Raw genomic sequence first — 12555 nt, forward strand, 5'->3', positions numbered from 1 at the left:
GAGCCGCAGGTAGCCCCGAGCAGAGCCGCAGGTAGCCCCCGCTTCAGAAGACCATTTGACGACCGGAGAGCCACGGTGTATTCGCCTTTGTAAAAGGCAGCGGAGATGCCATGCAGTGCTTTGCAAAGCCGCCCTCCAAGGCTGAGATGGGCACCATTTTAAGTGCTGTGCAGCTTGAGGGTCGGCGCGGGTTTAAAGTAAGCGAGAAGATAGAGCAACCCAGTGCAGAACAAGGTGGTTGTTAAAGCCAACCCTCGATAAGCGCGCGGAGCGGTAACGTGATCAGCAAATGCTGCTGCTTGATAAACTGATGCTGCCACTTTGCCTACCCTACCTGGATTTTTCAGGCTTATGGTAAAACAATACAACTTTCTTTTCCCCAGACTTGGAAAGTTCTCTTTAAATCAATTCCTCTCAGTCTTCGCCTTCCCCTTTCATTTAACACCGGGTGCCTGATGCTTGTGATCCCTTCCCCACAGCACTCAAACCATTTTGGCTCGTAGGACGCGTAACATTTCAGGTGTATTAAAGCCACTCAGGTAAGCTAACAGCGGTTAGTGGTGGTGTCTCACTTCAGCTTATTGTCTGCCTTTAATCTTGAGCCGATTAACCTGCCCAAGGACGAGCGAAGGATCGTGAGCGAGACGGGCAGAAAACCAGCCACGGCTGATGGGTGGGTGGGAGCTGGAATACTTGGAAGTGAGAGCAGATGCACCTTGTGGGCCATGTGAAACCGTATGTAATGACAGGAGAGCAAAACCAGGCGCGTCGGAGAGGTAATTGAGAGTCGCCGTGATTGCGGCTGGCACAACCGCGGCACGTTGGGTGCACAGGTGCTGAAATCCCACGGCCTTCCAAAGGGAGGCGTGCGCTTGGTTTGTCTGGGAAAAGGATAAAGCAGGCTATCCAGTAACTTGGGAATCTGGTCAGTATTTTACCAAGGGGAAAAATTAGATCGTTTGTAAAATACAAAATCCTTTTTAAAATCTTTTTTTCTTTTTTTTTTTTTTTTTGAAAAAGCAGTTACTTTGGTGATGTAAACGGGTTTGCTTGCTTGTAAGCCATAGGCTGCTGCGTTTTGGATTCTGCATCTCAGAAGGTTAAAAGATAAATCTTAGGAATGTTTTCCGTTCATAGCTGAGAAACCACTGTAATCCTAACCTTGGCTTTGCCGTGTAACTTGCTGCGAGCGCGTGTTAAATAAAGAGAAACATTAAGAATAGGCCTGAATCTCACTCTGATTGAGGGAGCCACTACGAGGACCACAAGTTATTTAACTCCTCCTTTGAAGGTTTCAGTGTTGATGAAGTGATACTTAAATGATCTTTTCCTTTTTTTCGTTTTGTTTCTGGTTTCGGAGCAAGCCTTGAGCTTAAATTGAGCTGGCAGCTCCCTTTTCAGAGCTCAGCAGCTGACATCATTTGTACAGCAATAATCAACAACAGGAAGAAAACATCTGAGCTTGGAAGCATGAAGAGATCAAGGCTGTAGTGGTCCAGAGAATAAAGGGGTGACAGCAGTCTGCGTTACAACAGTTTGTCTTGAGTGCGTCCTACAGACGGGAGGCCACTCCAGCGGCTGCAGGCATTGAACATTCCTGGTTTCCGAGATGAAGGAGCGGAAGATGGGGCAGTAAGCTGTCGGGTTCCCTGGAGAGAAGTGGTTCAGTGAGGTCAGGACAACACTCTGTTTTTCGCATGGGAAGCCTCCAGGGTAATCTCCGTGGCTGGGTTTGCTGCGTGCTCCGGTGGGTCAGAAGACCTTGTGTCCATGGTCCTGTGGCAGATCATACCCAAGGGTCATCTTGGGAACCTAGGGTTGTGGGAATGCAGCGGATGGAGCTTTCATCAGCTGCTTTGTGCTGCTCTCAAGCACAGGGACTTTAAAGAAAAAGCTTTTTGTTTTACTCTGAGATCTTGAGCTGTGCCTGAGGACTGAAAGGAGAACTTCCTCTGAGCTGCATGTGGCCGATTCCTATCCATACCAATAGCCAGAAGTAGTTAAAATGCTCAGTTCTTCTAACAGCAGGCAAATTAGTCTTGACTCTTCTTTCAAGGATCTGGGCTCATTCTTACTTGGGCTCCCCAAAACCCCAACCCTAGCATGAAGAGATGTAGGCCATGATCTTGCAATGCAGTTGGCCCCTTCCATTGTAAGAAGGGATGATAAAATTGAGGAGACATTTGCATTTGTGTCTGAATTACCTCTAGACTAGCACTTAGGATTACGTCCACCTTCCTCGTGTCTTACGTGCAGCATCCACTGCTGCTGCTGCCTGACCTGCGGTGGCCGAGCTTCTGTCCTGCTCCAGGATGCCGTGTGCCAGGCATCCCCTGGGATGCTCTACCATGGTGTTCCTTTGCCAAGTCTCTTTGGACTAGTTAAATCACAAGCTTTTGAAGGCTGTTGGGTTACCTTGCATGTTCAGGCCTTCTTCTTGCTGACTTCTCCTGTGTGTATATAACAAAGTGGTTGATTATTAATATTTGCCCGGCAGAGAGCTGCTATGGAAACAAACCGTGTTGTTTTGATGGGGATGATGGGCGATTTGGCTATGAGTGAGCTCAAGGGAGCTGCTCTGAGATGTGTCGGCAGCACAGCTTCCATACGAGATATCCCTAATCCCCAGAGCTGACTTTCACGCACATATGCACCACTGCCTCCATCCCTTATCCTTATTGCAACCAGCTGTGGTTTGACTTTGTCAAAGATCTGATAGAGCTCCCTTGCCCCCTCTCCCACTCCCTCCACAAACTCCCATTAGTCATACTTGGGCAGCGCATGAAATGAGATGGTGATAAAGCTCTGATCCTAGACACCAGAGTCATTCCTAGGGGCTCCGTGCTGGGCTGTGAAGACTCCACTGCGTTAACCCCTTGGTGCCTCCAGGCGGAATTTCTTAATGCCCATAAGCCATGTATCATCTCGGGGTTAATAGAGCTCTCGGGGCGCCTTTCATCTAAGTAGAGATGGATTTATTACTGTGGTGTGCTTGAGATTAAATGGGCATTTTGGCTTTTTAATTAGTCAGTGGGCTGAGGAAGACAGCTCTTGTGTTAAGGCACATTTGTGAAAACTTGGGTTGTCTCTGTATCCCATTGGTAATGCAGAGAGAATGTTCTTTTTCTCCTTGTTGTTCATACTACTTAAGCTAAAGATTAACTTTGGCAGAGTGACAAGGGGCTACGTACTGGACAAGAAACAATTCAGTCTGGAAGTTAGTGGAAGGTTTCTGACCATTGGGGAGGAAGAGCTCATGGAACAGAAATTGGAATTTATTTATTTAATTTTTTTTAAACCAGGAGAGTTGGTTGGCTGGTTAAATATGGTTTGCTTTTCCTGAGGGCTGTGAAAAGCACATCCATGGTCTGACGCCAGCCACCAGGCAAATTTCAGAGCTTTCGCTCATAGCACAGATTTCGGGACGCTGCTGTCTGAGCAGACGAAGGCCACCAGCCACTCCTAAAGCCCTCAGCCGCTGCTGGGCACAGCCGCCGCTGTATCAGCAAAGAGCTGTGCCTCACGTCCTCCCCTTGGCAGGCTGGCGCGATCCTTCGGGGGCAAACCTTTCCTTTTGGAAAAGCACAAGTATTTTAACGGCTGTTTTGCTACCTGTCACGTAGCCACCTCCTCAAAAGGGAGAGAGGGTGGGCAGAACTTTGCGGGAAGGATGGTTTTGGGTAATCCTCTCGGCTTTCTGCAGTGTTTGCCCATCTCAGACGTTGGAGACGTCGTTACCGACTCGGGCGGCTGCAGCTCCTGGGTCCTTCAGGAGAGCGGCGCTGCTTCGGCAGCGGGTCGAGAGCTCCTGGTGTAAATCCAGTTCTTAAGGCGGTGCAGACCCAGTAAATCCAGGCTGACGCGTCTGCACGGGGGCGAAGCAAAGCTTTGTACTTCGCTGGGAGCGAGTAGGGCCCAAGGACTTTCTCTCTTATCCCAGTTGTGATTTAGAGCTAACTGCTGAGCTGATGGCAGCCCAGATACTCACCAGTGAAGTTAAAAATAAACCGCTTGAATTTCTCTGCTGATAATTGAAGCAACTTTTTATTTTTGTGTGTGATTTGATGTAAAATCCAGCCAGGGCGCTTTCCTCCTCCTCGACAGTGCCTGCCCAGTTTGTGACCCCTGGAGTCCCGCAGGCTTTTCCTGCTCTCGAAGCAGCAGTTTGGTTTCTGAGATGCTGGCTTCTTTTATTTCACTGCCTCTAGTGAAGATCTTGGAGATCCCGTGCGTTCAAATAAAAACTCTATTCAAATTATTGGGGGGAACACTAAGCCTTCAGCTCCAAATCTCTTTTGTTACCCTTTGAGGCTGCTCTGCATCTGGAGCACTGGCGGAGTGTCCTGTCGCTGCCTACGAACCCTGGCGTTGCTGGACCTAACGCGTTAGGCTAGAACGAGGGTCAGACCAGGCTTGAACACGAGGTGCTGAGTACTGAAAGCTGCTGACTGATGCTCACCGGGGATCTTGCCGGTGTCACTGGTGTTTGTCACCAGCCAGGGGAGCGGGGTCTGTAGAGCTCTCTGCAGTGGTCAGCGTTTGCTGCCCAAAGAATTTCATTTGCTCCGTTCACAAACAATTCCAGTAACCAGGCTGTAGTAACTGAACTATTTCCTTCAGCTTTGGCTCCATAACCAGTTTCCTGGCTGCATTCTCAGATGTGCGGCTTTAGAAACCAGGTCTTTCAAACATTTTAAGGGGAAGGGGATGTCTTGTTTTTGCAGCGGCCTCTGCAAAGCTTGCTTTCTGTCTTGGACGTCCAGGAAAGCCACTGCACCAGCTGTTGACCAATGCTTTGGTTGTCTTTCCCAGTTGATCACGTGGTTCCTGAGCCAGGGACCAGTTTGCTGACTGCGTTCGACCAGTGGCGAGAGTGGGCAGACAGCAAATCCTGCTGCGACTACTCCCTGCACGTGGATATCACCGAGTGGCATAAAGGTGTCCAGGAGGAGATGGAAGCTCTGGTTAAAGATCATGGTAAGTCCAGCTACTGAAAGCTCACAGCAGCCTTCCCCCCCTGTGTTTTAAGACGGACTCGCCTATTTTTTAGGACTGGCTCTTGTGAAATATTTTACTCTTGGATCTCAATAAAGCTGTTCTGGGCGCGGGCATTAACTTGGCGCATTCTGGGCCCATTCTGGCTTCTTGTGGAGGTTTGGGCAGTCGCTGCCGTAGAGGGCTCGGGGGGATGGCACACGCTGGTGTCGCTGGAATGAGTTGGGTGGGGGGAGCATTGATTTTGAAGAGGTGAATCTCTTGATGCTGCCATGCAGAGGAGCACCTTTGTTCAGTGGAGGTCCTTTGGTTTTTGTTAGTGCAGATAGGTGACAGGTTGGGCCGTTAATCTGTTTTTAAGTGTTAAAGTGGGAAGAATCAGGCCCAGGAGGAACAATCCAGCACTGCTTGCTAAAAGTGGAGAAGAGCTGAATAAAATGACCTCACAGGTTTTTTTCCCCTCTAATTTCCTTGACGTTTCATCCTTAGGCTAGAGTATTTTTCCATCCTGTTTGTAGTTTAAAAAAACAACCTTTTACATCCTCATGTGTGCTTTCCCACACGTGCTGGGTGAGAGCTGTTACTGGTGCAGAAGGCAGGAGAGGGAAGGCCAGCTTAGGAGCGCTCCCTGTCTCTCGGTCAGTACGGACACGGTGGAGGAGGGTGAACTTCCAGGCACAGATTCCCCATCGCTCTCGCAGGAGGGAGCGGGGGATCGGGCAGCCAGGCCCGGTCTCTGCTTTTGTGTGTGATGCATTTTGCTTATTTTTTTTTCCTCAACCTCCTACAGCGCCGAATCCACAGAATTATTCTTACTTCAATGCTAAGTGGAAGCCCAGGGGTTTAGCTGTCCCCACGGCTGGAGCGCAGGCTCCTCCGTTCTCATCGGTTGTGGTAATAGATGCCACATGGCCGAGGAGATCCTGGCTTAGCGCTGTGATCTGCTGGGAGTGCGGGTGCCTGCGTGCACGCACATGTGTGTATGCATTTCACAGCAGATTCAGGTCATTTATTTGTCCACCCATCGTTACTGCTTGCGGGGGGGCTGATTGAGGGGGACATCCCCTCTCCCTGAGGAACGGTGGGTCTCATAGCTTTATCTGTGCCTGCAATTCCTATGTCAAAGATCATTCCTTTGCTCTCTTTCTACCAGGTGTGAACTCCTTCTTGGTTTACATGGCTTTCAAAGATCGCTTTCAGCTCACTGATTCTCAGGTAGGAGGGCTCAACGTTCACGTGCTTCTGCCTTTGCGAGCTGTGCATTAGTCTCTTACAAGGGTTTAATTTCAGTGCACTTGGATCTGATGTTCTCTTTTGCTTTCAGTCTTTGTATGTGTAACAGTACCTCTGGTTTGTAACAGTACCCAGAACTCTGGTTTGAAGATTATTTTTATTATTTTTTAATTTAAAAAACCCCAACCAACAACAAACCCTGAAAGACTTGGCCGGGGAAAGCAGTAGCAAAAGCCTCATTTGAGAGATCTAAGGTTTTCTTCCAGCTCCTTTGGTGTGGAAGGAGTGGCAGTTTTATAAATTGCTGCTTTATGCCTGGGTGCAGAGCAGGACAGCGAGATCGCTGGCCTAACTAGTCAGTGTTTGTAAGCTGAAACTGATCCTGGTCCAGAAGTGGGTTTCTGGCTTTAGCATTAAGCTGGGACCTTAAAAAGGAATTGCCCTCCTGTTTGCTGTTCTAGTGGATGCGTTTGGGTACATCGAATTGTTGAGTTGGGCAGTTTATATTCCTACATGTGGTGGGAGGAGAGGAATGCCTGGGAGTCATTTGGAACAGTGTAGGAGGCAGTGGTGTAAGACTTATCTCCAAGGGCTCTGGTGAGCACTGGAATGAGCGACCATGGATGGCGCCGGCGTCAGCTGTGGGTTGCTCAGCCGGAGCCCGCTCAAACTGGTTGCTGGGGTGGGAAATCGCACCGCTCCTGTCCCAGGCAGGGAGAGGGCTGGGTGACGGTTCCCTGTGAAAATCAAATGGAAAGGGTGTTTTTTCCTACCAGGCATAAACCAGGTACAACTCTGTGAGCTCCTTAAAAATCACTCCGGCTGTAGGCCTGTGCGGTTGCTCTTTCTCCAGCATGGTAAATAAACCCAAACCTGGCTTTTGGATAGTGCTGCTTTGCCATATCAGTAGCATCTGACTATACAGATTGGGAAAATTAGTTGCAGGCAGGAAAATGGATCATATCTATCCAGCAAACCACATTTTATAATTCTCAATGCTTCTCTTTCTCTTTTCCATTCTGCAAAATTCTGTATGCTGAAGGAGCCTGGAGCGTATACGAGGTGTGTACCCGAGTGTACGCTCGGGGTATATTGTACTGTATGTTTTCTGTCTTCCAGATATATGAGGTTCTGAGCGTAATCCGTGATATTGGTGCTACGGCTCAAGTGCACGCTGAGAACGGTGACATCATTGCTGAGGTATGTCGTGTTTATTCTGTGGATTAATAACTTCAGAATGCTGGGAGGGATTTAAATTCTAAATGCTTCTTTGCAAACAGAAGGTCAGCAAGACTTTTAAAAGCACGGCATAGCTGTATCGAGGGTGCAAGCAGAGCTGTGCATCAAATCTCATCCCCTTCGTTGTCACTGATCACAGGTTTTCACGGCAGCTTTCAGTTTCTGGTGGATATCGGCCATCTCTGCCTGTCTCCCCATAAGCGAAAGACTCTGCTTGTGACTGTCCCTGCGTACGATAAAATGTTCTGTGGTAACTAAGACCAGGAGGAGTGGGAAGGGAAATAGCTTCATGGAGTGCCTGGGATGCTGGTGTTTGGGATCTGCTCATCCTTTAAACAGCAACAAAGAAGAAATGTTAATAATGTATTTGGATTTAACCTGATCTCCAGCTCACTTTATACATTATGTCTCAAGCACGCAAAACTTGGGGTTGCAGAGGATTTCTGCACTGTCTGACCGGGGAAGAGCCCACCTGAGTCGTTGAGCCCAGTCATCTGCAGTTGCAGGATGATTTTTTCATGAGATACTGTTTTCCCACATCTTAGAGATTATTTTATAGACGCAAATGAGTAGTGAAAGTTGAGGGGCTATGAACCCAGTGTGAAGCAAATCAAAATAAAAGGTTTCCCTGACCTCCTGTGAACAAATCAGCAAGGGTTTTCCGAGCTCTGGTTATTCTCAACAAGGGAAGTTGGCCAGGACTCCGGTTGTAAGACCCTTATGTAAAGCCCCCTGTGATTATTAGTTAGCACAGATGCCTAGGATCTCACTTGTACCTCCTTCAAACAGCTGTGTTTGCTGCAACAAAAAACGTGTGCCGCTTTAAATCTTTTTCCTGCTCTTTTTTCTCTGCCTTAGGAGCAGCAAAGGATCCTGGAACTGGGGATCACAGGCCCTGAAGGGCATGTGTTGAGCAGACCTGAAGAGGTGAGGACTTCACTGCCTTTGCATTTATTCCCCCAATTCATAACGTTTCTGCATTGCCATCAAGTACTTCATATTGGGATGCGTGTGGCCAGAAACATGATTTCATCCTGGCTGTGAACATTATCGCTGCATGGGGTAAGGGAAGAGGCTAAGATGCTTCTAGGGACTAACTAGTAACTAGTCCCATCTAGAGACTAATTGCTATGGGTGCTTATGAGGACTTGAGAAGCCCCCTCAGCTTCTGTGCTGGAGAAGGAGACATCTCCAGGGAGTAATTCATCCAGCCTAAGATCTGATTCACTCTCCGGAAAAGCTCATCCCTTTCTGCTGATCATCAGAGGTGGTCTGTCAAGGCTCTGCTCACACATCAGGTGTCTAAAGTGGGGTGAGATGTGTTTGAACCACAGAGCCCATGATGAACGCTCAAGAGGCAGAGAGCTGTTGGTGCTTAGCACATCTTCAGTTCAACCCTTTGATAGCCCAAACTGGAATCCTACATTAGGAGATGTAGAAGAAGATGAACCTGAAGCACAGGTAGAGCACACTCTACCTGAATCGCCAATTCCTTGATTCAGCAGCTGCACGGGAACACTTCAAGATGGAGTCCCTGAAGAATTACATGTTCTGATCTTGGTCTTCACGGAGCTAGACCCTGAAGTTCTTTTAGTTTCCTGTTACTTCAGTTGAGTTTTGCATGAGTAAAGACTTCAGAATTTGGGTTTATGTAGGCACAATTCTGCCACTGGCTTTTCTAGATCCCATTTCTTGGGCTTCTCTCTCAGTCCTTATTAAGACTTCCTCTGAATCAGCAGAATTTTTTAATATATGCCCAAATCCTGACGTTGTTTTAGGCGCTTGCATAGCCTCCATTACCATAATATTTCAGCATTTGATGAACGTCATACTGATGGTGGATTTTTTTACACCAAGGGACTAAGTGGTTTGCTGAAGGCGCAGAAAGTATGTACTGAGCTAATTCTCAGATCCTAGCCCAGCACTTTAATACAGTTAACCTCTAGATTTCCTCATTGATTTCTCTGGGGTCAAGCACCCCAATCCCTCTCACTCCCTCTAAGTTATTAAAATAAATCTCAAGAGTAAGAAAGAACCTTAAAACTTTGCTTTTCAGGTTGGTTCCCATTGCGTTCTTCGTTTCCAGTCTTCTCTAAGCTGGACAACTCGCCGTGGCATTCTGGGTTTGCAAAGTCCATCCATTATGTACAAGCAGTTCTTTTTGTTCCTCCAAGATAGCGGAGCTTTGCTGACTGCCAGATGTGGCAGCTGGAAGCTGGGTGTGTGAGATCATCCACGCGCGCCCCTCATGCTCCCTCTCTTATTTCCTCCCCTTGGTTCAGACAAGCGGCATCCAGAGATATTTCAGTAGGAATATAAATCATTCAGTTGCTTCATGCAGAAGAGGGGGGGGAAAAAAAATGCTTGAACTTGGGTAGTATGTGAATCCTCACAGAGTTTGTGTTTGGCTCTGGGAGCTGGGATCTTTTGCTTCCTGGAAGTTGTGAGCAAACACTTGCACTGAGCCTTCCACCCACTCGCCCCGGCATTTTATTTTTTTTACGTATTTTTTGGCTTGCATCAGGAGAGCAGGAGCAGATGCCGACACGACACTTGGGGCTCATCTGTGGAGCACCCTTAAACTTTTATTGACTTCAAAGGAAGGCTGCTCCTTACCTTAAAGGATCTGGCTGTCAAACTAGCCAAGTTTTCTCTGGCTACTTCAAAGCTCATCCTTAATGGAGCAGGAGCTTTGGAGCGTGAACTGTGTGGCTCCCTGGCCTGGTTGGTTTGTTACCTGTCTCCTGCACTTCACAGAAATGTGTTCTTTCTCAGTATAGCCAGGAAGGCTGCCTGGGGACACATGGCTGCCTCAGACGAGGATCAGGAGAGCCTCCTCGGTGTCACCGGGCAGCCGCTGTGCAGCTGAACCCAGCTGCGCCGTCCGTCTGGAGCTGGAAGCGCTTGGTCCAAAATTCTCCTCCTCTAATGTCATAGGAAACAGAGCAGGAAACAGTGTCATCTGGTTCCCTCCTCTCCTTTTCTCCGACGCAGGAGCGACTCTGTGTTTTTAAAAACATACAACTCCCTTTAAGTTGGCTGATGACAAAGGCCAGATTCCGAGGGTGGCAACAGATCCGTAATTCCTGTTGACTTCAGTAGGAGCGGATGTTTCTTGGTATCCCTCTGGGGTGCTGTTAATGCTGGAATCAGCTTTTCATGCTGCCCCTTATGGAGTGTAAAGCCTGTCCTAAGGACTTTATGATGGTTGTCATCTGCCTGAAGAGCTGCTTAATTCAGACCTCCATCCACAGCCAGCTAGCAGCAGTTGTTGAACAAGTCTAAAATATTTATTAAATCAAAACTCCCACTCAATTCAGTGGGATTTACGTCAGAGTGAAGCATTCAGGGGCTGGCCATGCGCATTGGTGTCTTACTTGGAGCGTACACATCTTCTGAATCCCAGGTCGAGCAGAAGGCATGAATTAAGGCTTAAGTTTCACTGCTCACGGGTTTAGCTTGCTCACCTGGGTCGAGCCAAGGTGACAGTATGCAGCACGTTGTTCCAGCCAGCAAAGGGAACCTTGATTAAGGCATCGCCATCCCAAGTCAGCATCACCCATCGCTTTCTGGAAAACTCTCCCCCTCATAGCTCAGCTCATTCTGTGATGACTTTTCGGAGCGAGCCATCATTTTTTGTTTTTATTTTAGCCACAAAAACGCTGAAAGCACAAGCAGTCCAAGTGCTCCAGGAAATGTCTGTCTTTTTTTTTTTTTTTTTCCAAGAGAACTGCTGTGCTAGGGCTTCTAATGCATACTGGTAATTGCAAACATTCCCCTTTGGACTAGTCTTTGGGTTATTGTTGTGTGCCTGTCACCATAGCATCTAGTCACAAGGCATGAATTCAGCAGCTTGTTCTCTTCTCTGCAGAAAACATTCTCCTCCTGCTTAGCAGTTGCTCAGATGTCTTTTGGTCAGAAGCCTGGAGGTGCATCTTGGTTTATCCCCGCTTTGCAAGCGAGGAAACTTCAGGCGCAGCGTGGAAACGTGACCTGCAGGTGCTGCAGTGACAGAGCGGTGCAGTTTGCAAACCGACGCCATTGCCTGGAAGCGTTGGCCCATCCGAGTTCTCTCCTTGTCTCTCAAGAGGCACCAGTATGCTTTTCTTGGCTCTTCCTTTCAGCCTTCGTCTTCCCTGCAAGCGCTGCTGGCTGCGGCATCCTCGAGTCAAACGTCCTGGAATAAACACCCTTCCTTGCAGCCTTTTCCATTTGCGTGGGGCAGCTGGGCCAGAGAACGTCCCCTTCTGTGCGTCGCCCTGCCTGGGGAGGGTTGGTCACAAGCCCTGGTGGGGTGACAGACTCGAGCTTTAACCCTTTTGGCAGTAGAGACCAACCTGCTGGCTCTGGGGCTGGTTTTCTTTTAACCCACCCACCCCCCCCGCTGTTGTCCTGTTGGGTTTTTGAGCAGTCCGGCTGCAAACAGAGCAGTGTTACAGGTGGTGGCTTTGTCAGAGTGAGCAGAGCTGTTTGGGGCACTTGGACCTCAGCGTGGCAAGTATATCGCTTCCTAAGCTGATGGACCCTTAATTTCAGGTGGTGCTTCCAGTGGATCAGGCACGGTGCTAGGAGCCAGCGGTCAATGCTGTCTGATTCTGGGACTGCTGGTGGCTTACAGTGCTTGCCCTGCCATAAGTCACTGCAGAGCAGATTTTCAAAAGTGCTGAGCGTGTGCCAGTCCCGCTGGAGTCCACGGGAGGTGGTGGTAGCCTCTCGCATTTGGGAATCAGGTGGCTGATTGCTCTGGATTCCAGTTTCCTCTGTTGTTCTGTGGTATTGCAGGCTCAGTTCTCCGTGGCAGTAGGCACTGTGAGCGTTACCCTGTTGTTAAATCTGTCATCTGGACTGCTTTGATTAGGACGTGTGATCTGTAAAAGTCTGCAGGGCAATTATGTTCATTCTAAGACTGTAGTCACAAAGTGACCCTCTCTTTTGCTGAGGTTATCTCTCTACACATGCGAGAAACAGCCGTTGATTTATGGGGCGGTTCACGCTCTGTCAGATCCCAAGCCAGATATTGTAGTGGAGGGTACAATTTAGGAGGCTTGTTTGCAAACGTGGCTTACCAGAGTATGTGGCTACAGCATC

At 48.5% G+C, this 12555-nt stretch overlaps 1 protein-coding gene across 1 annotated transcript in view; it reads left to right on the plus strand.

Annotated features, from left to right (window-relative positions):
* DPYSL2 (dihydropyrimidinase like 2) overlaps nucleotides 1-12555 on the plus strand; it is a 55986-nt gene that overhangs the window by 32285 nt on the left and 11146 nt on the right. Inside the window, exons 4-7 of the mRNA XM_035891392.1 lie at nucleotides 4813-4977; nucleotides 6149-6210; nucleotides 7348-7428; nucleotides 8326-8394. Of these exons, the coding sequence (XP_035747285.1) occupies nucleotides 4813-4977; nucleotides 6149-6210; nucleotides 7348-7428; nucleotides 8326-8394 (377 nt within the window). The remainder of the gene's footprint in view (nucleotides 1-4812; nucleotides 4978-6148; nucleotides 6211-7347; nucleotides 7429-8325; nucleotides 8395-12555) is intronic.

The sequence above is a fragment of the Egretta garzetta genome, unplaced genomic scaffold (genome assembly GCF_000687185.1).
Source record: "Egretta garzetta isolate BGI_Z169 unplaced genomic scaffold, ASM68718v1 scaffold233, whole genome shotgun sequence".
Classification (NCBI taxonomy): domain Eukaryota; kingdom Metazoa; phylum Chordata; class Aves; order Pelecaniformes; family Ardeidae; genus Egretta; species Egretta garzetta.